The sequence below is a fragment of the Lepisma saccharinum genome, chromosome 3 (assembly GCF_977018435.1).
Source record: "Lepisma saccharinum chromosome 3, izLepSacc3.1, whole genome shotgun sequence".
Lineage (NCBI taxonomy): Eukaryota > Metazoa > Arthropoda > Insecta > Zygentoma > Lepismatidae > Lepisma > Lepisma saccharinum.
In genome coordinates this window covers 59095646-59121911 of record NC_139231.1, presented here as the reverse complement: position 1 = coordinate 59121911, position 26266 = coordinate 59095646, and the positions used below count along the sequence as shown (strand labels likewise).

The 26266-nt window shown below is 37.9% G+C and overlaps 1 protein-coding gene across 1 annotated transcript in view; it reads left to right on the top strand.

Moving 5' to 3' along the window:
• LOC145985549 (uncharacterized) overlaps nucleotides 1-26266 on the top strand; it is a 105926-nt gene that overhangs the window by 70161 nt on the left and 9499 nt on the right. Inside the window, exons 6-8 of the mRNA XM_083119618.1 lie at nucleotides 11142-11269; nucleotides 13501-13641; nucleotides 14355-14512. Coding sequence (XP_082975744.1) covers nucleotides 11142-11269; nucleotides 13501-13641; nucleotides 14355-14512 — 427 coding nt within the window. The remainder of the gene's footprint in view (nucleotides 1-11141; nucleotides 11270-13500; nucleotides 13642-14354; nucleotides 14513-26266) is intronic.

The window sequence follows — 26266 nt, the reverse complement described above, 5'->3', positions numbered from 1 at the left end:
CAGTTCTCATGTTTCAGTTGTGGACATGCTCGTGCTCATTTGTCATGCATACAAAGTCCTGAATTCTTAACCAGTTATTACTACAATATTCATTAAGTGAACAATCATTTGATATTTCTAAAAAAACTACAGAAACAGTAAAAAAAAACTGACATTTGGAAAGGCATTACTAGTCGATAGCACTTTGAACCAATGGTGATACTGTCAACGATTTTCACCTGTATCGATGCTTGAAGATTGTAACAAAAGTTATTCAGAAATTGTAATATGCAAGAATTCGATTGTAAAATATAGGCATCATTTAGCAGAAGTTGGAATTTATTTACCATTACCAGATGATACTTTTCCAGCAGTTTGGTCTTTCATGGGGGTCTGCAAAAATGCAGTGCACCAGTATTGGGGAAAAACTATTTTAATATTCCTATGTATTTCTTGAATATTTTGAAGCAAAACTCTGGTAAATTGATGCTCATAATTGGAGTGGAATACTCACCCACTAATATTTATCAATATTTTGAACCAACTTTTACGCCTTATACGCCTTCATGGCATGGTGCAAAGCGCACGGGAGCACTTTACTTTTTTTTTCCTTCCTTTACAATTTTCATCAATGTTTGAATGCTGCACATTCATCCATTCTCTAATTACACTATTTCATTCTGTTTTTTCCCATCTTGAGATTCTTGCAGAGTGCCCCCAAAAATCCATTTGTGTAGATCATAATTTTGATTGAGTTTCCCTTTAAATGCCACACTTCTGCTACTATTGCATTGAAAATATTGGTTTTTGTCTTGAGATGTTCTGTTGCATGCAATCCTACAAAAATACAGTGAAATTGCATTTATATGTTTCACAATAGTACGTTTTTTTTTTCTGGCGGTCCCTGCCAATTCCCGTAAGGCTGTCTACTATTATATTTTAGTTATATGTTTTCAGATATACGATTTTTCCAGTTGTACGTTCAACGAGTTAAGTTCCAACAAGGAAAAGACTTCAGTTATACTCTTTTAACAACTGCTTGTTCGGAAGAATGCTACTCTTGGAGTTTTAGATTTCCGTGATGATAACATGTGCCACCCTTTCCTGTACAGGTTTTCTTATCAGTTGCAACAATGGGACCAGACTCTCGACTTGGAATTCTATTTTTGTCGTTTGCATCGGAGGGCAGGGAATGGGCAATGCACCCTTGAACCAGATTGGCCTGTGCTATATAATTCTGCTTTTATTCTTTGCATTGCATTGGACAAGTCTTATCCGTATGGAGAATCAACTTCAACATCAAGTTACGGCTAGTCAAATGGAAGTTTCGACTTTTCCGCTGGTGAAATGCATTTTCAAACTGTCCTCTTCCCGTTGACATATTTTTCTACTCCATCGGAAGTTTTATATTCCCAAGAGAATGAATCAAATCATACACCCATATGATCAATGCTTTTCTCCTTGCTTTTATCCAAGAAATTTGGATAAACGTTTGATCATGCTCTTTACCATGACTGCGTAGCAGTAACAATGCGATTTTTGAACTCACCTAGGGTTGCTGTCAACCACGGAACATACTTTAACTTACCATCCAAAGAAACAGTCGCTCGATGTAAGACAGTTATCCATGAGAGTGGTTGTAGATTTATGTAGCGGAGGTGGCATGACAGCGCAGATATCTTGTGACGGTCTAAAAATTTGACTGTGGTGCATACCAAGTCAATTCACAGTTATAACCGGAATTATAATTTTAAGAAGTATGAATTATGCGAAGTTTCTCCTCCCCGTAGGAGTGAGTTTGTCACTTTCGGCGTAAAGTAGATTATAATCTACTGTATAATTAACACAATTATCAAAATCATTGCAAGGGTCAAAATTCACAGTTTTTAGATTGGCGCTATACTACTTTATGATTTTTAGACCAGTATAGGTCATGTACAGCAATTGATGGGTTTAGATATAGCGATTTAATGGACGATGTGAAAAGTTATATTTTGTGACCATTTTTAACTGAAAATATGTCATCTCCCTTCAAATAATTCTGTTATCCATATGTTTATTTGTGGTTGTTGTGTTTTTGTGTTATCAATTTGCAATTCAACCTCAAAGTTGCGATTAGCCTTCATGATAAAAGGTAGTGTAAAATAACTAACTACTTGGGTGAATAGAACTGTCCTTTCCAAATTCTTGACAAGGCGAGAACATCATTAACATCCGCCTCACTAATCTTCAGCATTTCATTTTAAGATTGATTACGAAATATTTACTGGAGACTGAAAATCTCAACGGAAAAACAAAAGTGTTATATCTCGTAATAAGTTATCTCAAGAGGCACGCGTCAACTTGCTTCCATCCTTTCGTTATTCCTTTAGTAGGATCACTCAACTTACAGATGAAAGCCGGAGATATTGTGATTAGTGGCGAGCACCTTACAAGACAATATGGCGAAAATTCAGCACAACCTTTTGTTAGACCCTTTCTTCAAATGTGCCGAGTTACATTCTTGTTCTAATTGATGGACGGCAATTTCGTTTTGAGACAGAATGTTCAGAACTACAATGTCAGGATGTTTTCGTTTTTGGTTTTTTGAATGAGTTTGGATTTATGTTCAGATCTCTACTAAATTATCGTTTGTTAAGTTTACTATATTTGCATGTGCGTAAAAATATTTGGGCAACCTGCACACCTCTGACAGAGGGTTCCCTCTACCTCCCACCCGGCCATCCCCCCCCCCTCTTTGTGCTTGATATAATGTTCTGGTTCCTTGAATCCCAACAGAAAAGGTTGGAGGTCATGGATATACCGTACCCCTCCCTCACACCTCCACTGCCCTCACACACCCTCCAGCAACCAATTTATGGTGCTCTCCATGAACAGTTTTTAAAACGCAAATAAAAATCCATTCAGTTGCCATTTTATTACATGTTCACCCCAAAGTCAGAGGGCCCGAGCCCACCCACCCTACAATTCCCACCCAGCCCACTCAGGTTGCCATTTTGTGCGGTGTAATTCATGCCGAGAGCATGATTACACCCCCACCCACCCGCCAAACACCCTCCTCTCTAAAGTCTCCCACCCGATGACCGTTAAAATTAAAGAAAGTTAATAATTCCATTACATTCTAGTGGCAATTTGAATATATCTGTTACACACACACAAACAACTGCACAAACCTCACGACACAACTGGCCAACTTCTGCCGAGCTGCTTTTCTTCTGGTAGGGTGGTGGTCAACACGTCGAGTCTCATCGGCACCTTTTTCAGACTTTCCAGATCGGAGACTGCTTCTATTCCTTTCTAGTGATTTCCAAATTGATCCACGAGACTGGGTGAACACTGACATTTTGGAGCTCCCACCAGAATTGAACACGATAAAAGGTAGTGTAAAATAACTAACTACTTGGGTGAATAGAACTGTCCTTTCCAAATTCTTGACAAGGCGAGAACATCATTAACATCCGCCTCACTAATCTTCAGCATTTCATTTTAAGATTGATTACGAAATATTTACTGGAGACTGAAAATCTCAACGGAAAAACAAAAGTGTTATATCTCGTAATAAGTTATCTCAAGAGGCACGCGTCAACTTGCTTCCATCCTTTCGTTATTCCTTTAGTAGGATCACTCAACTTACAGATGAAAGCCGGAGATATTGTGATTAGTGGCGAGCACCTTACAAGACAATATGGCGAAAATTCAGCACAACCTTTTGTTAGACCCTTTCTTCAAATGTGCCGAGTTACATTCTTGTTCTAATTGATGGACGGCAATTTCGTTTTGAGGCAGAATGTTCAGAACTACAATGTCAGGATGTTTTCGTTTTTGGTTTTTTGAATGAGTTTGGATTTATGTTCAGATCTCTACTAAATTATCGTTTGTTAAGTTTACTATATTTTCATGTGCGTAAAAATATTTGGGCAACCTGCACACCTCTGACAGAGGGTTCCCTCTACCTCCCACCCGGCCATCCCCCCCCCCTCTTTGTGCTTGATATAATGTTCTGGTTCCTTGAATCCCAACAGAAAAGGTTGGAGGTCATGGATATACCGTACCCCTCCCTCACACCTCCACTGCCCTCACACACCCTCCAGCAACCAATTTATGGTGCTCTCCATGAACAGTTTTTAAAACGCAAATAAAAATCCATTCAGTTGCCATTTTATTACATGTTCACCCCAAAGTCAGAGGGCCCGAGCCCACCCACCCTACAATTCCCACCCAGCCCACTCAGGTTGCCATTTTGTGCGGTGTAATTCATGCCGAGAGCATGATTACACCCCCACCCACCCGCCAAACACCCTCCTCTCTAAAGTCTCCCACCCGATGACCGTTAAAATTAAAGAAAGTTAATAATTCCATTACATTCTAGTGGCAATTTGAATATATCTGTTACACACACACAAACAACTGCACAAACCTCACGACACAACTGGCCAACTTCTGCCGAGCTGCTTTTCTTCTGGTAGGGTGGTGGTCAACACGTCGAGTCTCATCGGCACCTTTTTCAGACTTTCCAGATCGGAGACTGCTTCTATTCCTTTCTAGTGATTTCCCAATTGATCCACGAGACTGGGTGAACACTGACATTTTGGAGCTCCCACCAGAATTGAACACGGGAGTGCCTTTGAGAGAGAGAGAGAGAGAGAGAGAGAGAAACTATTCCCTGTGGGAGAATATTCAAGTACCAATTAACCTAACCGTGCCCTTTAATCTAAGCAGAAGTCCTATACAGCTAAAGTAAAGCTGGAACTATAGAAGTGTGCTTCCATCAAAATAATTTTTTGCTATTTTCTTACATAGAAAGAAATACTTGCATTCTATTAAACTACGATTTCTCTCTCCCTTCAAGTTCGAAATGAACACAGATTGGTATTTTTTTAGAAAGGGCAAAAGCTTACCTATTACGAATTTACTGCTCTCTGCTTTCGGAATGTTTTGTCCTGAACATCTGATCGAACATATATATATATATATGTGTGTATATACATAAAACCTTTCAGTTTTATCGTAAAGGTCATGACTCTGGTTTCCTAGAGATAGCATGTAATGTTGTAATATAACATTACATTTAGTTCATAACTAGCTTTGTCCTTGTTAAACAATACACCATTGTTTCCTATTATATGATAGATACAAATTTTGATGTTTGGATAGGATTATTATTGTTTATTTTTCTTCCCACATGCAACAATTATTGGAGGTAATTGTATTGTAGATTTGTTTCTAGAAACTAGCTTGGAGCTTGGGTTGCTATCAGCACCAACTTTTGGAAAATGACTGTCGTCATTATGATTACAATATAACTGCGTAAAAACAAACTAAATTTGATTAGGAAATAATTCAAACTAATTATGCTCAATTCTTTAACTACAGAAAATTTTCATTCCTAATCTCAGATTAAAGAAACAAGACACTTTGACAGTGTCGAATCTACAACTTTAACCAATAGTTCGCGGAACAAGGTATTTGGCTCTTCGTCAACAGGTTAGGTTATTTAAAAGAAAAAGAAAAAGCATCCGGCTCGGTGGTCATCTAACCCACCCTCGATTTCGCAAGGAATTTTTTTTTCTTATGAAGATTATGTGTTGCGAAGTGTGAAGAACAGATCAGAAACTGATATCTTTGAAGCTGTCAAACAAGTCACTGGCGCCAGACTTCCCAGCCTGTCTTAAACATTACAAACAAGCTGAAGGAAGGGAGGGGGAGTAAACAGCAGGTTCCAGGTTGGGAAAAGTTCCACTTTGTCTTATTACCATGATACAGTAAGATAATACAGTTGTTGAAGACAGATAAGCTGCATCACTTTTTTTTATTCAAATGAAATTGCAGATAAACAAATTATTGAACACTGTGACTTATTTTTAGTGTATGAATGGTTCTGAAAAAAAAAAAGCAGCGATCATACCACACATTGTGTGTACATTTTCTTTCTGCGACATTTGAGAAAGCCCTTTGTTTCTCTTTTGTTACTATAGGATAAATTGAAGATAAAAGGATATAACTGCTCAACAAGTGAATCTTAATAAATATGGATAAAGTGAGTACTAGTTTCTCCATATTTATATACTACCGCATCTCTCTTTTCCGAATTATGAACTGAATCTTTTTGAAAATTGTAGAGTCTAAATGTAAGAATGAACAAAAAGCAACATTTTAAGTAACATTCGACAATTAAGGGTCCAGCGGGGGAAGCAGGGGCAAAGGCCCAACGTTTCTAAATTTTCCATTTTTTTTTTTCAAATTTGCAACATTAACATTACATATCCACATAGTGTGTGTTGTGCTTCCTTCCGAATTGAGTTCATCCAGCATCCATACGGCTGACGCTTAATGCAACATTCTGGAATTGACTCAAAGCTGGCAATGGTTGTCGATGGACATTGTCTCGAAGCTGGCAATGGTTGTAGAAATGTACCATCATTACTTAATACATTTTTCATTCATTTCACTTCATTGAAGGGCCACAGGGTAATGCTATATGCCTTTTTTTTAAGTCAATTTTCTTCTTCCTCTTCTTCCCTTAACGCTTATTATTGGGAGCCACAATGTTTAAATTTTACCTCTGCTAAAAGCCCTGTCTTTAAGAAAGAAAACAAAAAACAAAACCAATTTCATCTGTCTAAGACAATTAGTTCTCGAGCTACGATTTTTTTTGTACTTCGCAGAAAGTTTGAAAACTCATTCCTGAAAAGAAGCTGGCTTCAATCGGAATAAAGTCACGTGAGACTCCGTGCGCTACAGGTTTCAAAACCACTTTATGCACAGAAGGCTAATTGGGACTGGACCTAGAGTTTAAAATGGGATCTGAACCATTATGTGCCTCTACCCAAGGGTGCCCACAGGGGGTGATTATGGCACACGATGCGCCATCGAGATTTTTGGAGGGGATTTTTTCCCTTCAAATATAAAATTCAACATTTTTTTTATTTTTCCAAAGTATATACGTAAAACTTATACACCTTAAATGCAGGATATTTAATCAATTAGATGAAGAAAAGAAAGTGTTTAAGGGTATTATCGAAGGGGCAGGGAGGAATATCGAACTCTTACATATTAGGCCTTAATTGACACGTGGGTTGGGAGGTGGGGGGGATTCTGAATAAAACATCCAACTAGGTCTTAGATTAGGCCTGGTATTTTAGTTAGAGGGAGATTGAGAATTAAATTGAGGTGTGTATCCAATTCTTGTGTATTAGTATTGTCTTAGACTGTTGCGGAAATTCTGGTGTGGAGACTGAGAATTAATTTTTTGGAGGAGGCAATATCCACTCTTCAATATCAACTGTAAAATTGGCATGAACACTTTGGTTGTAGGATTGAGTATTAAATTTAAAGGGGGGAAGCTCTTGATAAAGTGTTTAATCGTACATTGTAAAGGGCAGGGCTCAAAAAATCCCGGTTGTCAGGTTGCCATGGCGACTAAAAATTTCAACCTGGCGACTGATCTTTTGCTGTAATATGTACGAAATTCTGAAGATTCTAAGTTCAAATTGCAGTATAGCGTAAGTTAGGAAATATATATATATATATTTTTATCAATGTTGTGAACATTCCATAGATTCAGTAGCAATTACTTACTCTTTGTCCCCCATTTCCTGCTTTCTCAAATGATTTAGCGATGTTTTGAATACCGTGATGCTCAGCTTCTTATACAGAATGTTTCAAAAGTCGCACAACCCAAACTTTAAAAATATATATCATGAAAACCGTAAGAGATATTTACAATGGGTTTTCTGCACTATAAAGCCTCATACATTGAGACATTTTTCATTGCATAAAATTATCAGTTTATGCCATACAAAAAATTAGATAAATTAATAACTGGCGGAAGGCCAAAATATTTCCAGAAATGAACTTTTGAGTGAGAAAAATATCTAAGAAATTATCGAAGGGTCATAATTAGATGTCTGATGAGTGATGCCATATCAATCTATTATTTACGACCAATATTGGTCATGTGCTATATTTGATGGATTTTTGACTGACGATTTTATGGTTTAAGTGAAAAAGTGACATTTCTGGGACATATCTCCGTAGATGGCAACACAAGCAGGTCGAAATATTGTCAACAGACGCATGCAACATGTGCCTAAGTATTGGCCATACATTTACGTGAAAAATCATAAATCAAGATTTTGTGCCAAAATTGAACTCTTGAGAGAATCCTAGACTGCCCCTTGTTATCCTGAATTCTGTTCGTTCATTTTCGCCGCTACTGTGCCTGTTTTTTAAATTGATTCGGCATGGTGTATAATTGGAGCAGCGTGTGTGCTTTGCTAAAGAGTATTTTACTACTAATTCTTACACTCAGGTGCAAGAAGTTTTCAAAGAAAAATACCCTGCTTCTGCTGTACACTTCTGTTCACAGAAAGTGGCACACTCGTTTGAGTTGAAGTCCAGCTTCGGGTCTGGCAGTACAGCCGAAGTAAGTGTTCGGAAACTAGCAGTGGAATTTTGTCTCTCTCAGACTCAAAGAAGAGGGCTAACGGAAAGATTGCAGCGTAAATATTAATTAACTGGACTGTCCACGTCTACATTGAAAGTAATGTAAATGCGAAAAATTCGTGAAAAGTATATTTTAAAAAAAACAACTCATTTTTGATGTTTGTGACGAGAATGCGAGGGCCCCGGGTTCAACAATTTGAATAAGCGAGGCAGAAATAGTGCTGTTTTAATTTCTGAAAATGATGCAAAAAAAACAACAAAAAAACTTATGTTTTCTTTCAGGAAAAGTGTTATCCTAGCCTGGGAGAAGGCTTGAAGAATATATAAACTCCTTCGCCATCCACTTTGGCAAACATAATCGCAAAGTCGGCACTGAATATGTGATGGAAAAAATAATAGAAATCTGAAGCAAGAAATGTTTGTCACAGCCAGGGAGGCACATGGAGGTACCCCTCCCCCACAAACACACACACATCACTCAACCAGGCTATTAGCAATAAGTCAATGGTTGTCCTCTCATTTAACTTAACAGTAAATGGAATTTTTGTAAAATGAAAATTGTCGGGCTTTCCTTTTTTACACGTGCACGTTGGTTTCGTAATGGAACAAAATAAATAGAATTGTGACTCGTAAAATCACTACCGGCTGAATGAATTTCTCCGTAGATTCCAGAATAATGACTCTTCTTTTTTAAATAAATAGTATAAAAATAATATAATATATGTGCCGTTGGTTAATAAGATTCCTCGTCACATAGCAGAATCCGCCATGTTGATGGAAGCTAGAACACGATGTAGGGTTGGAAACACTCACCTTCCACAAATGCACGACTTCACAACGTTTTCCTTCATTTTCATGCACAAGCTTGACTTGTATTCTGTTAGCAATGTGCACAGCACACAAACACTATTTGATGAAGTGTATTGCTTTCAAATTAATGTAATTAGCGAGAAGCGACATCAAAAGTTTCAGCTGGTCAAGGAGAGATGTAATCTTATGGACCTGAATAGCTTTGTTTTCTTCACGGTGGATTGTGGCCATGTTGGTTGAAAGTCAGCTTTGTAAGCTGAAGTCCAAGGTTCGATTCTCCTCGTGGACAGTTTTTTTTACCAACGTGTAACACATTAATTATTTCATTGGCTTTGTATTTCAGTGTTTTAAAGTGTGATGTGAACCACTATGCGCCTTGACTGAGTATTGAACATGGGACCTCCTTATTACCAGTCGTGAAACCGATTGTAGTGTTATATTTTGTTATTGTTCGTTTGGCAAGATGAAAATAAAAATATTACACCCACAGATCTTCTGACAGTAGAGTTAATTTTGAGTGTAAACTTATTTATTTTCTTCGTCGTATTGCGGCTAAAACTCGCTGATTACAATAATCAGTACTAAAAACGCGTTGTGCAATACAACTGAAGGTGAAAAGTTCAATATTCTTTGGAAGAAGAGTCACTGGAATTAACTGCAAAATTTGTGTATATGGAAATATTGTTTCATCATACATGTGCTTGTTTGTTTAAGTTTGGCGTTGAAGTCCACTTTATGCATAGCAAGGATAATCTGAACTGAATCTACAGTTTAAATGGGATCCGAACCACATTTTCCTCTCAGCAATAGAACTTGGGACATTATCTATGTTCCCTTCTCCTCGTGTAAACGTACACACAAACATAATAATAATATTCCTTGGCACGGCAGCCCTGAAAAGGCCTTGGCCTATCTCCTGACTGCCAGTCTCCCTCCCACAATCCTACTTAGAGGTGTGGAGTTCTTCAACTGGTATTGGGGTGACGTGGTGTCAGCATGTCGAAACCCCAGACACAACTACTATTTGTAGGTAGATATATAGACACAAGTGGGTGTCTGGATGTGTCTGTATGTATTGTGTAGATGATATATCACCGATATCGCAATACGGAAAAAAATATTGTATTGTTTGTGACTATATTTTCTTGACGATATATGGTGATATCAAATTTCCGATATTGTCGATCCCTAGTTAAAACCATAGCAGAAAGCAGCATTTAGTGACTATCAGTGTGGCAATAATGTGCTTGATCCCCGATTGTAAGGCAGGAGTTCAAGGTCGCATGGTGAATGAATAAGACTGCTGCAAGAGCAAGGAAGAGGAGAGGGATAGGTTGCCTGGCATACAGAACAGGCTTCTGGCAAATTTTATCATTGGCAAGGCTTGGAAAAAGTATAAAGTGGGAAATGATAGAGTTAACATAAGATCGAGATAAACATCCTAATGCTGAACATGTTTTTTTAGAGGGAATTAGCTGAACAACTTAAGCGGTAAACCTTAGTCCACCCCCGGCACCTTCACTGTCTATTTCTTGTGATTTTGTGAATTATTAATAATGATTTAGAAACTTTGGTGTGTGTGTGTGTGTGTGTATATGTAATACTCCTTTTCTTTCTTTTTGTACTTAATTGTACCATTTTAATTATCTTTCAATAATACATTTTTCTCAGTTATACGTTTTTTCCCTTCTGTCACACAAAACGTATAACTGAGATTTCACTGTATTGTTTGTATGAGTGTTCTACCTTCATTTATTCTTGCACATAATTCAGCTATATGACATCTGACTTTATACTTATTTATATTACATGACAATAGCATTATGTGTTACAAAATATAATTCATATTTCCTTTCATTATGGTTGGCTGATTTTGGTGAATACAGTTCTATTTGCTTGTTTTACAGATTTTGCATTGAGGGAGCAGGATTTCTCCAAGACATGCCGTGTGTGTGCAAATGAGAAGGGTGATACCTTACCAATATTTGAATGTGAAGGTTTGAGTGAGAAGATCATGAAGCATTTGCCTATTGTGGTAAGGAAAATACAATTAGTATGTATTTTGCTACTGTATTAACTTTCTTGCAGTGTTTAGTAATGCATCTACAGGCTGGCATGTGAAATGTCATGCAGTTTGTTATATTGATTGATTCATTCATTTGACATTTTTTGGTGCTTCCGTGCATATGGTCATTTTGAACCCTTTTAAGTAAATGGAGTGAAATGCCCTAAATCTAAAACCCTTACTTTTACATGTTATTGAAATAAAATACACGGTTGATAATAATTAGACATAAGTGAGTTACTATTTTTTTTATGCAAACCTTACTTGTAGAGGTTCTATTAATTTTGGTGATCTCTGCCACCATCCGCTTGGAAACTCATTGCTTCACTGCTGGTCTGGCTTCCCGTTACTGTTGTTTCCCTGCATGCTGCTAGGAGCGCTAGTGTAGCCAGTTTGTCTGCTGCATGCACTGGGTTTAAGTTGTTGCAATAGCGGAAGCCACACGGGATGTGCGTGACCGCTGTCGATGTTCGGATGATGTATAACGTGTGTGTGTGATGAAACTTATTTGATATTGTCTTTGTAGAACTTGGGATGCTTTACCAGTCCAGTAGTTGATTGGGATGTTTTTGCATCAGATAAGTTCTGTTGTATAGGCTCATTGATGGTTCTCATAGATCTGCCAATGTAATGTGAATTGCACTCACACTAGGTGTCATATACTCCTAGGTTGTCGAGGGGCGAGAGGAAATATTGTATGTGTTTGTTTAGAGCACTGGCTATTTGGTCACTGGTTTGTCTGCTAGTTTGATGTCATGCTGTCTCAGTGTCTTGGCAAGGTGGTTGGATGTCTTATGGTGGTAAGGGAAAGCAAATCATTTCATTTTAATGTTGCCGGTTCAATGGTGATAGTTTGGCCGTCAAGCCTGCATCTCTGCTTTGCTACATCATTCTGAAAATTGATGCACTGTGTACCCATTCTTCAGTCTTGTGCCTGTGATTATGGTAACGTCTTCTCTCAGATCTTCTTCACTTGTGCAGTGAGAGTGAGTGAATATGCTGGTTCCCTGCCCCTAGTTTTCTGTAGATTGTGGTGGTAAATGTGTTGTCTTGTCTTTTGATAGTTAGGTCTAGAAAGTTGATGCTGCCTTGATTTTCCAGTTCTATGGTGAATTTAAGCCTGGGGTGATTTCATCATTTTTGTACATGACGATGGTGTTGTCTGCATATCTGCCATATCTTATGTACTGGAGTTCTAGTGAGGGAAGGATGTCTTTAGGATGCCTTTTTCGGCTAAGTGCATCACAGTATTGGCTATGGGTGCAGAAAGAGGATTACCCATGCTAATCCCTCTGTCTGTATGAAGTATTTGTCTTCAGACTGAAACTAATTGTGTCGAGACAATCACTTGGATACCTCAGTTACTTCCACTGGACTGATTTTGTTGATTGTAAGCCATCTTTCAACCGAGGCGAGGGATTGTTTTGATTAAATTTGGTTCAAATTTAATTTTCAACATCAGCCAATGCATTTCTGGAGTATGGGTGTCTTGCAGAGGCTGCAAAAATGCCACATAACATTTTTGTGAGGTCTAAATATACTGAAATGTATGCATAATTTTTATAATTTTGACAACAGGATAGCTGCGGTAGCTCAGTCATTACGGCATCTGACTACCATGCGAGAGACCCAGGTTCGATCCCCAGCGGGGGGAGAACCAGGATTTTTTCCACCTGTTCAAGCGGCTCTGGCACCCACCCAGAGTCATATAAAGTGGGTACCTGGAGGAAACTCTGTGGGATAAAGGCAGCCAGGGGCATGGTGCTGATCACATCACCCCCATCTTTGGCCGTGATCAAGAAAGTGTGGGGCCCTAACTCCACACCCCCTATATGCCTTCATGGCATGGTGCATAGCACAGGGGAGCACTTTACCTTCCTTTACTTTACCTTTTTTGACAACAGGATTGTGGGAGAAATGCATTTTGTCATTATTATCTTAAATTATGGATATTTGGATATTTTAAAGAAAAATTCTGGTAAGATTGATATGACAAGTTATAATTAAAAACTATATTTTAAAATTTGTAATTATTCTGAACTACTTTAAAATCATTTCAATTTCCAAGTAGCATACATTGTGTCGTCTCAGTGTGTTATATGGTCAGGAGTATGGTGTAGTGGTGAAGTGCCACTTGTCACTATGGTGTGAAACCTTCCCCAAAGTGCACATTTTGATAATATGTTTCTTATCTTTTGTAGGTAACACCAGGAGATGGGTTACCATCAAAAGTATGCAGAACCTGCCAGAGACATATTGACACCTGGCAGGAATTTGTGGATCAGAGTGTTAAGGCTGATGAAGTGCTAAGAACAAGATTAAGAAAACAACACATGATTAAGGTTTGTCTGAATTTGCTGTTTTTTTGTTTTTTTTATTATTTTTAAATCTCGCATTTCACACCATTATTTTCAAGTAAGAAATATAGAAATTACACTTGAAGCATTTGATGGAGATATCTGCAAACTTCATTGAGATTTGGAGAGAAGTTAGTCAATGACCATGGTAACTTTGATCCAAGAAACCTTCACCATGAAATATTTTGCTTACTGAAAAATTTCAAAGAGGCTCTGGAAAAGATGTGACTCTTCAAGATAAAACTAATCTCAGCACAATGTCTACCAAGTAGAGTTTGAAGTGGTGAAACATTATTGGTGCAGTTCCATCACCAGTAATTCTGCCCAATTTTATGCTTGTATCAGCCCTAAACTACAGAAAAAATAATAATTCTGTGTAACTTAATATATATATATATATATATATATATATTCACATACTAATTTAGATGACCCTGTTACCGTCAAAGAATTGCAGGTCCAAATAAAATTTCAGAATGGTAAAAAATGGTAGTAGTATGAGATAATTGTTCCAAAATTCTGTTTGCTTTCTGCTCAAGATTTTTATTTTTATTTTTTATTTATTTTTATTATTATTTACTACAAGTATGTCTTTATCAGTATCCAAATATACAGTAAGAAGTGATAAATTAACTTTTCATGGTTGTGTATGTTGTTTGTGAAAAACCTTTTCCAAATTTGAAGTTTTTTTATTACAGCAGGAAGTGAACACTGTCAGTGGATCTGAGTTGGTGGTAGCAGATGACCAAAGTATTGGCTTGATGGTGGATTCAGAAGATACACAACTTCCGGAAGTTCTGATGATGATAAAGGCTGAAGCCTCAAATGAGAATTACACCAGCTGTGCTGTTGAGAGGTATGTATGGGCAGAATTATATTTCAGTTGCTGTTCACAAGCAAAGGAATACTGAATTGGTGATTTTGCAAATCTCACGTTTCTTACACTAGACATTAATTTGATGAGAGACTAATGAAGTGTTTTATCAAATTCTGGATAGGGCTTGAATTGGTCCTTTGTATTTGTTTGTAATGAATTCAGTATTTCATCATTCATCCTGTTGTAGGGGGCCAATGGTGTAGTGATAACTTCATCGCCTTGCAATCAATCAAGGTGTCCCAGGTTCGATATCTGGTGGATGTACATAGTGGTTTGGATCCCACTTTAAAATGTAGGTCCAGTCCCGATTAGCCTTACTGTGCATAAAGTGGACTTAGAAACACAAACTCAATCAAATCCTTGTTGTAGAAGTTGTGTATGTACCTCGCTGATAACTACAGCATTTGGTCAGAATATTGATTAATATTAATTATTATATCACATCAATTGACTAGAATTTTGCTTTAAACTATTTACAGAATTAGATTGTACTTTAAAATGACAGTCATGTAATCGCTAAATCATTTTTTCATGCAGTAATAATCATAATAACCCATGGTGCAACAGCCCTTGAGTGCCATGGCCTACGTACCAATTGCCGGCCTCACTCCCACATGCCTCAGCAGAGATGGGCAATCATCCAACCAGTTATGGGCTGACATGTGGTCAGCACAGTGAATCTCCAGTCGTCGTAGGTTTCCATGACTGGGTTACGCTACTCATTCGTAGCTTCCTGGGTCGCCACCAGTTCCATACACTGACCGAAATCTCAGAAAAGAAAGTTATTATGCTTCACCCCAGGAGACTCAAACCAGCACACATCCTGTAGTTCAAACCCAAAGTCTGATGCCTTAGACCACGTGGCCACAGTGCCAGACATTTTTTTAATGCAATACTGGAGTAAAATTAATGAAATGTCAAAATTTGTGTAATTTGCAGGGTAATTAGACTCCACAAAAGTGTTGGGTGGCATTTTTGTGGACCCTACGAAATACCCTAGAAAAATATCAGCCCTAGTTTTTGTATTTCGTATTGTCCTAAAGCCATGGGAATCTGTAACCTTAGCCTGTGTTACGATAGTTTGAGATGACTCATATATGATAGTTTGAGATGACTCGTAGCTCCCAACCTGGACAGATTCTCTCCCTTCTCTTTCTATTGCTCCTTTGAATACAGAGGTCTGGCTGCAGTATTACCAGTAGGATAGTAGTAATTCTCACAGCATCCATTTGTCCACATTCTTCTTAAATTGAATGTACAATGGGATCCATGAGTATTACCATGCAAATTGTCCATCACTATGTTCATGCACTTTATTTGACCCAATAAGAGCTTCAAGAATTAAAAGAAAACTCAAAACAAGCTGTTGACAAAAATCCATCGCTTAAAAAACACACAGGATGTAAGAGAAAAATTAATGAAAATAGTCATGGACAATTTGCACTGTAATACTCATGGATCCCACTGTACACAAACAAATGACCATATGTGTATTACATTGGAACATGCAATACAGTCAAACCCCGATTTTACGTTTTTCAGGGGCCCGTAAATAAAAAACGTAAAAAGCAGGAAAGCATATGGGAGGGGTGAAACTCAAGTGTCTAAGAAATGACTACACAATCGACTTTTTAGGGGTTTATTATGTCAAAAATTGTTTAACAACGTGATAGAAGTATGATTATGAATTTCTGATGAAAAAAGCAAGACCTGCTGTGAAAGTCAATGACGGATTAACGGGACCCACTTTCATAGGGTAGGGACGGTGGATGACTGCTTCTAACTGCCACCTATTAGGTTCAGTTGATGCATTTGATTGTGCGGGATCTCCATTTACTCTGTAAACTGGTAATTAGTTGCTGGTTTTTGAAGTCCCGGGTAATTGGAGTGGGGTGATCATTTATAGCTGGACGTCAAGCATCTTTATATACTGCAATCAAAGTGTCCTGAAGACATGCAGAATGGTTCAGATTCCACTTTGAGCTGCATATGTATCCAGTCCCGATCAGCCCAACAGCATGAAGTGAGCAAAACAAGCTTTGTCAAACTTATGCATTTTTAGACGACAAGTATTTATCAGTGACGCACGTAGGATTTTTGAAAGGGGAGATTGGGTTACATATACTTCTTATAGTAGTCAGCCCTCGCTTTGCCATCTTTTCCTGCCTATGATGTTCTCCTTTTTTTTTTTCAGAAATACTGGCCAAAAGGGGGGAGGGGATTATGACCCTATTTACATCCATATTAATCGACGATTTTATTATTGGATTTAGAAGTCTTGTGGAGAGCAAACACCCCTTCCACCAATAGTTTCCCCGTAAATAAAGTGTTTCCTTTTTTATTGTCTTCCCATCAACGTTTTAATATTGCATGATTTATTTTCAGTACGTGAATGGTTCCGAAGAAAACGGCAATTATATCATTCTTAGCATCATGTGCATTTCCTTCCTCCACTGCTCTGTATGTTGAAGGCATTTATCAGAAGGCAGAACAAGAAAAAAAAATGATCTCTTCCATTTTTTTAACTTTTACATTGTGTCTGCTGCTTGTGTTTCCTAATCGTCAAAGCAAAACAACCTTCTGAGACAAGATTCAAAAACACTGCCATTTTTCTTCCCTTCAGACTGAATGAGTCATAGCTCTGGAGCCGGGAGACTTAACATTGGCACCGGTTGCCAGCTGCCTACTGCTGGCAGACACCCCTCGGACCTGTTTTTGTAATGGCGTGAGGGGAAGGGGGAGACAAACAGATGGTGGAGCGGTATGCTGTCTTATGAGAAGTGTGCTCATTCCGGCCTGACCAAGTTGTAGAAAGAAAAGAAGGAAAGAGGGGGAGGAAGGATCACTGCTTGACACACTCCCATGTTATCATATAATGCTTCAGACATAGGAGCAAGATTTCCGACAGGGCATTAAAGACTTAGAAACCGGCTCAAGTCTTTTTTTCTTCTTACCTGAATGCGCGTATTAAGGTTGAGCAACTGCGTAATTTTAGACGTCAGAGGAAAAATGACGGGAGATCGCTTTTCGCCTTTATGTTAATTGGTTAAGATGTCTCATGTAAGGGGGCTGACTTCCACACGAGCAAGAAAATCGGGGCAGCAATACCTGGCACTTTTAAGTAATTACAAGACTAGTGATGATACCATAGGGGGCATGAGAAAGCAATCCCCCCCCTTCTAATGAGAAAAAGGTGAAGATAAAGTTCCCCATGCACTTTGCACCATGCCATGATGCATATATAGGGGATGTGGGAGATCATGTGATCAGCACCATGCTCTGGTCGTCTTTACCCCACATAATCTTCAATCTCTGCCAATTTGGAGGTGACGTGATCAGCACCATGCTTGGGCAGCCTTTACCCCCCAAGGTTACCCCCAGGTACAAATTTATTTTAGGCTGCATGAGCTCCAGAGCCACTTTATGTGGTAGCTTAGATCACCCGCATTTTAATGGCATTTAGATGTGCATTAAATTTGGCTGCTCTCAGAAAATATTGCTGCACCCCTAGTTTATTCACTCATTTTTCCTGACCCAGTCACTTTACAACACACAAGTCACGTAATGTGCAAAAAGAATCCATTCCCTGCCTCAGGCAGAAAAATATGTGTGTCCCAACTTCGCCCCCCTTCCCCCAAACAATTGATTTGACAAGAATATTTTTCCGTCAGTGAGTAAAATATTGCTCATCTACCCATAGAATAAAAGAATCAAGTTCGCTTCAGCTTCATTCTGATGATCAAATGACATTAGCATTCATGAAAAAACTTCAGATTAAAAATAATTTACAGTGAAATTTGGACTAGATCCAATCATATTTCAGGGTGGCGACAGACCTGGAAAACCGGGAAAAGTCAGGGAATTTGAGGTGTCAAAAAAAGTCAGGGAATTTGAGGTGTCAAAAAAAGTCAGGGAAATGTCAGGGAATTTTGTCTTCATTGACTTTTTTAATTTTTTTTATTTAAAGATATCGTTATGGAACTCTGCACGGGAACAGAAAATTGTTATAACTCGGGCACTATGGGAGCAATCTACTTCGGATAAGTTTTGTTTTGCAGCTAAAACATAAGCGCATGCAACCGTGTACAATTCAGAACCGAGGAAGGGGGTTTGGGGGGCTCGACCCCCGAATTTCAATAAAAAAAAAATCTGAAGTTTGCCCCCCTCTTCTCCCACTATTTTGGGGAGAAGGCGCAAACTTTAGTATTCTTTTCAAAGAATGGACATTTATCAAGAGAATGAAACATGTTTCATGTTCGTGGGTGCCATACAAGTTGAATAATAAGCCAAAATGTGATTTTTTTAAAATGAAAAATATGTAATTTGCATTTTTGGAGGAAAATTGTTATAACTCAGGTACTATGGGAGCAATCTACTTCAGATAAGTTTTGTTTTGCAGCTAAGACATCATAGCATGCAACCGTGTACAATTCAGAACGCCGAACCAAGGAAGGGGGTTTGGGGGGCGCGACCCCCGAATTTCTATAGAAAAAACAAAAATCTCCCGCTATTTTGGGTATAAGGTGCAAACCTTAGTATTCTCTTCAAAGAATGGACGTTTCCAAAGAGAATGAAACATGTTTCATGTTCTTGGGTGCCATAAGCCAAAATGTGAAACACTGTTTTTTTACTAAAAATAGATAATTTGCATATTGCTCAGAAAATTGTTATAACTCTGGCACTATGGGAGCAATCTACTTCAGATAAGTTTTGTTTTTCGGCTAAAACATCATAGCATGCAACCGTGTACAATTCAGAACGCCGAACTTAGGAAGGGGGGGTTTGGGGGGCGCTACCCCCGAATTTTAATTAAAAACTATAAAAATCTTGAGTTTGCCCCCTCTTCTCCCGCTATTTGGGATGAAGGCGCGAAGTTTAGTATTCTTTTCAAGGAATGGACATTTCTCAAGAGAATGAAACATGTTTCATGTTCTTGACTGCTATACAAGTTGAATAATAAGCCAAAATGTGATTTTTTTTTTTACGAAAAATAGGTAATTTGCATTTTTGGAGGAAAATTGTTATAACTCGGGCACTATGGGAGCAATCTACTTCGGATAAGTTTTGTTTTACAGATAAAACATCAGAGCATGCAACCGTGTACAATTCAGATCGCCGAACGGAGGAAGGGGGTTTTGAGGGCACAACCACCGAATTTCAATGAAAAAAACATAAAAATCGGAGGTTTGCCCCCTCTTCTCCCGCTATTTTAGTGAAAAGGCGCAAACCTTAGTATTCTCTTCAAAGAATGGTCGTTTCCAAAGAGATTGAAACATATTTCATGTTCCTGGGTGTCATACAAATTGAATAATGAGCCAAAATGTGAAACTCTGTTCGGAAATGTGGCATGGATATGTTGCTGAGAGGGGGGAGGTTGGTCATCAATATGAATTTCCCAGGCTTGCTCCAGACCTGTGTCAGAGTTTCCACCCAAACATAAGAGTATGAATGTCAAAAAAGCACATTCATTTCGTCAGCACCATTATACCATATGGTATCATCAGGCCAGTACGACCTTACTCTGATAACATATGGTATCATTGGGGGAGTAAAGGTTAAGCCTCTAAATATTACGTGCAAAATGCATTGAATTATCATTTTTTCTTGTCCATATGGGAGTAGTAAGGGGACTTGTCACGTAGTAAAGCATTTTGTTGGGCAAACTGAAGGAACATGGAAACAAATAGGTTCCATTGATACATACGATTTTTGTTGAATATCGCCACCTGACAAAGTATCTCACTACAACATGCGACAGAAATTGCATGGACTGCAAATATGCTGCTGGAATTTTATTACTCTTCTGGCTCACTTCACCTTATTTAATGTAGCAGTGCTTATGTAGGTCTTCTTTCATCATCCTGACTTATTACTGGTTTTGCACAAGTTAACATTCGTTTACAATGACATTGCACTATTCTTAGATATCAAGAAGAATTCAACCAAACGGGATATATATTGTATACTATCAGGAAAAAGTGAAACATAAACTGCATTGGTGAACGTTATAAAAATTGACAAGAGCATGCTCCCAACCTCAAATTTACTGTAACACTAGTATTGCATTGAAATTAACGCCACTCTCTGTCCTGTCTGTTTAAACTCGTGAGAGATGGTCATTAATCTCCCACAGGGTAAGGGTAATATCCAATATTATGAAACAAAATACTAATAATAAATACATAAATATTTTAATATCATATTTACTCTATTCATTCAGTCATAAAAGCAAATCACTTTCTTCAAGGATTGACTTTTCTCTACCAGCCCTGCTAAATTTTCACTTTCCATCTACTGATTTATATGAGGGGTGGCCAGAAAGTAATTTCCAATTAGTAGGGACATTGATTTTTCGCAAACACCAAAACCATGAAAAATGGTAATTGCTGCGAAGTTATGTTTAGGAATGTGCAGTGATGTCAGGACACATTTTTCGCCCCTTCGAAATATCGAAATAATGCGAATTTGGCATAAAATGCGAATTGTTGGCATTTTTAACGATTTTTTTTAAAAGAAATGTCCTAAAAAAATTAAAAATTCCATGAAATCCAACATTCTTGTCTTTTCTAGGCCATGTTTATGTACATAGAACATGGAATAATTCTGATAGACACATTAAATCATGTATTTCCCACAATTTTTTCAACTTCTATCAAAACCATTTGCATCACAGAGCAAAGTGGTAGGGTTCTAACAGGAGATCGAGTGCATATCTACCGTCACATGGGGGCCACATCTTCGTATTTGTCACAGAAGATATGTTTTGAATTACCAAGCTAAGTGTGCACCATCGGCATTTGTCAAGCTCAGTCGTTAGGGCATCTGACTAATATGCGAGAGACCCGGGGTCGATCCCCTGCAGGGGAGAACCGGGATGTTTTCCACATATTCAAACTGCTCCGGCGCCAGCATAATATGAAGCTGGTACCTTGAGGAAACTTTGAGGGATAAAGGTAGCCAGGAGTGTGGTGCTGATCACATCACTAGCCACCTTCAGCCGTGATCAAGGTTGTAGCATGTCACTAAATTTTGTATGCCCATGGTATATGTGTCTGACAAACAAAGACTGGAACTATCTCTACCGCAGTGTAGCTGTCAAATTCTTGCCCTGCCAGAAACCTCTTCAGTTAAACCATGAGATGAAAGTCGGTACATTAAAGGGCAGGGCTGTACAGGGAGTGGTCCAAGATCTCTCACCTGAAGTGATGCAAAGGCCCTGTGTTGTGCTGTATGGGGTTGTGCACATTCGATTGGCCTTCCGTGAATTGTCTGCAACATCGTCTGACCATACTATCGTTCACGACGTCCGGTCTGCACACCTCACACAATTGCTGGTGGCTCTGTGCCAAATTCCGAGCGTGCAATGTAGGTTACATCTCAGTCTGTGGGAGACTGTATGAGAGCTGCAATCTTTAACCTAGAACTTTCCTAAAACGGCTGCATTACGACTATTACCATTTACAGCTAAATGCCACTTCTTCCTGCCTGCATGTGTGTGTGTCCCTCTCCGACCACTAGTGCTGCATATAGGCACCATTGGAGCTTTTTTCAGGATGCCCCTCGTATATGAACTTTCAGAAGCTTTTATTATGTGTTTTAATGTGTGGTTAGCTAAATCAGGTACCTATACAATGCAATTCTATAAATTCCTTGCGTTAAATTTCTAATACCCACATACCCTTTTCGTCAGCATTAATGGTATAACTGCATGTTGTCAATTTCACAGTACTTCACTTGGATATACTGTACTGAAGCAGAAATCCCATTGATAATGTAAGGAAATATGACACTTTATTTTTTTCGATTCAATTGTTTCACTTATATGAAAGAGTTAAGTTGTTTGCTTTACAGAGAAGAGAGAAGTAGCTTTATGCATTGAAAATTGAGTCCACACTCATGGTTCTTGCAAGCAGAGGCTTCCAAACTTCAGTGGAAATATCAACATATAATACCGAGAATGGATAAGGAGACTGATAAATTATAAATTGTATTTCTTAATCATTCACTCTTCACTCTTATCTCATTTAGTCGTAACTTTAAAAATAATCAAGTATTTTATTTTAAACTTACTGCGTACAATAAAATTCCGTAATCCTTCCCTAGCTTGTGAATTGTAATAATTTTCCAAATTCACTATTTTGCAGTTTGAATTCAAATCATAGAGAATAGAGAAATTAAGTCAATTTCATAGAAGATAATATTGGTACTTGACAAATCCATACCTGGATCTGTATGAGTTTATTATTTCCATTTGCAAAAACATCGCTTTAGTTTAGTTGGTAATTGTCAGGGAAAAATGTAAATTTTGTCCTGGAAAACCTGGAAAAGTCAGGGAATTTCATTTTTGCTTGTTTGTAGCCACCCTGTATTTCCTTAGGAATCTAAACGACTTCCCATTAAAGAAGTGCAGTTCTTATTTAGTATCGGATAGAGGAGGTTGGCAAACCCTTCTTATTTTTTTTTCTTCTATTCCAACGCTGCAGACAAGAAGGAAGGAAAAGTTTTCACAACAAGCACCCTTCTTGCTTTTCATTTTCGTATTCACCAACTATGAAGGATTCCGTAAATCTGTATGTGCAAAGAAGCGAACGATGATCGAGTCCTGTTGTCAATTTTCCACTTGGAGTGGGGAGAGTGAACTTTCGTTGTCCAAATTCTAAGGCAGGCACCATTTAGCGAGAATCGGTTTGACAACAGTGTGCTTGTTGTCTGATCTTGAAGCAGAAGAAACGGCCCATTGTATCTTTACCAGGAATGCAAGAAGTGCAGTTTTACCTTCCTGTCCGTCAAGAAAGGTGCGACAAATGTAAGCTGTGCCCCGCTTCCTCCTCCCCCCACCTTTCACTCTTCGCTCCCTCCTCTCCCATGAAAGCCTAACGTCTGGAAGTTCAAGGTCGCATGGTGAAGGAACCAGCTTCGAAAGCAAGAAAAAGGAGTGATAACTCGCTTGGTCAACAGAACAGGTTTCTGCAAAATTTTAAGACATCGTCACGGCTCGGAAAACATATAAAGTGGGAAACGGGAGTTAGAACGAACATAAGATCGATGTGAACGTCCTATTATTTAACATGGCCTTTTGCCGGGGCCTGACTGGATGAACATATTAAGTGGGAACGTAAAATCGGGGTTTCACTATACTTTATTCTAAAATGTGTCCCTGAATAATCATTATTTTTTAAAAATTTGATATGATTTATGAGGACTCTTGTTAACATTTTAAGATGCAAATCAGCAGAAAACGTCCAGTATAATTGCAGTAGTTTATTGTTTCAGCAAATCTGATGAAAGAAACATTAATGCACAGCAGACTTTTTAGGATTGCAACATTCATGGTCAAAAAAGGAACAACCATATGCGCTGTTGAATAAAAACACTTTGAGCAACACCCATAGATACAGATCTCTTTCTCTTTTTTTAAAAAAAATCAATTTCTTCACTGACTGTTCCATTATACAAAATTTTACCAGACAATTGGTAGCAAAATTATAGAACGGTACCTCTGATGGGGAGAGGAGAACACTCATTAAAGTTGCTGATTCTTAAGAGAGGATGAGAAGTAGGAGAGTGTGGCCCTCACCTACCTATTCAAAAGTAGCATACTTTAAACATACTCCTAATGATGGAGTCAATTAGCCAAAACTTTGAACTTGATTTGATTTTTGTTATTTAACGTTGCTTTTCTGCCACTTTTGGCTAATCATAACGATGAGGATGGGTGATTATAGAATGAAATTGACGAAGGGACACTTGCAAAGAACACCCATACCCAGGGTGGAATTCGAACCCAGGACAACTGGCATGACACCGTGCTGTGCTTATCAAAACTTTGAATTTCTGCAAACTACACCAGGTCATTCCACGTCAAATCATCCAGGCCATGTCACCCACCATCTCAGATTTTGATGAAATTTGATATACTTATAAAACTTTTGATGCTAATTACAAAAATGACAACTTTTTTTAGTTTGCTCAAGGGATTCAGAAATTACGCGTTTTTAAAAATCTTCGTGTACGCCACTTGCGGCTCCACTTTGAATGACATGCATTAGGTTATAAATGATAGTATCTTCTCTCAGGTTTGCCGTAGAAACTTCAAGTTTGTTTTCTTTTGCTCAGGATAGTGTAAGCTTTCATTTAAATAAGGTTTTAGATCAGTGTATCAATAATCATGTATTTTATGTATAGTTTCATGTATTTTTTTTAAAAATAAATGACTAACTTCAAGAGCGAATTTTGTTAAATCCCCCCCCTTTTCAATTTTTCATATACAGGTAGCTCAGAGTGTGTACTAGTGCTTGATGGAAAAATTGGGATGGGCTGTTCAGAGACAGGGTGATAAAAAAATCATTTGCATTAAAAGTTAATCTTATTAAAAATGCTTATATATTTAGCACAAAGTCTGAAGTACAATATGTTTTGAGGTATAGTATTGCCCCCTCCAAAATTTATAGATTAATTTAAAGTTACAAGTTAAATATATTTTGTGAACCTCCTGGCTGGCACTTGAGGAACAAACAAAAAAGAGTAATTATTGTGATTTTTCAAATGTATTTAGCAAATAGTCTTTGACACTATTTTTTATGGGATGGAAAACTTTGTGATTCTCTCAACCCAAAGATAGTTCCAAATTACGTCCATGAAGGTAGTACCTAATAATACTTACTCTATTGTACTCTATGCATTGCCAAAATTTCATGCACTATAAATTGTGCCGTTCACATTTTCTGTTCACAACTCTAAAACAAATATATCTGTACCTTCTCTGGATGCTACGTAAAAGGATTTTCTTGGAATTCCTTGCCTGGCAAGGAAGTTATGCTTTGTTGCATGCTAACTTCATCCACGATTTACTTCAATTCACATCTAATTGTATGTGAAAACTTCAGTGTTTTAGGTGGACTGTCGAGCTAGGAAAAAGTCATTGTCGAAGGAGTGGATCTTTGGATCTTGTTGAACTTGGAATGGAGGACAAAGAAATAGATGCAAGTGGAATCAATGACACCATATTCAAAATACCGTGGTCAGCATACAAATGATTTCTTAATTAAAATCGTTCAAGCAAAGTTGAGTCTGTGTTTCATAATTTATTTGCAGTAGTAATGTAAGTTTATGAAGACATATTATGTACTAGAAACACAATTTGTAATTTTTACACAAATCAATGATCATTAACTGTAAGTTTCTGTCATAATAACTGTAAAGTAACTCACAGTTACTTTCAAAGTACCAGTAACTGTAACTGAGTTACTTTTTAAATGAGTAACTGTAACTCGGTTACTTGTAAAAAGTAACTTACCGAACACTGTAAATAGCCTTTAGCCTTTTGCTTTTGTATGCAATCGCTTTGCTTGATTGCTTTTGCAATCGCTGACACATTGTACTGCAGGTTGTTGTCATTTCACCTTACGTGATTAATAAGAAATTTATGCCTCTAATACTATTTCTACGGAATTGGTACTTCATTGTTGCACTTGTTACTTGATACTGTAGATGTCTATACAAGTCTTCTAAGTGTTCCAACCACCCCATCACAAGGAGATTTTCTGTGGTGTGGCAAAAAAAAAAAAAAAAAAAAAAAAGCTCCATTTGGAAAACTTCGATTAGCACAAATGTGTAGCAAAAAAAATTTCCATATTGAGATAAAATGCACAAAAAGAATGTTCTTGCCGAAAATTTGCTAAACTTGGGAATGCTAATGATGATGATTATAATTTTAAAAAAAATTGAAGACAG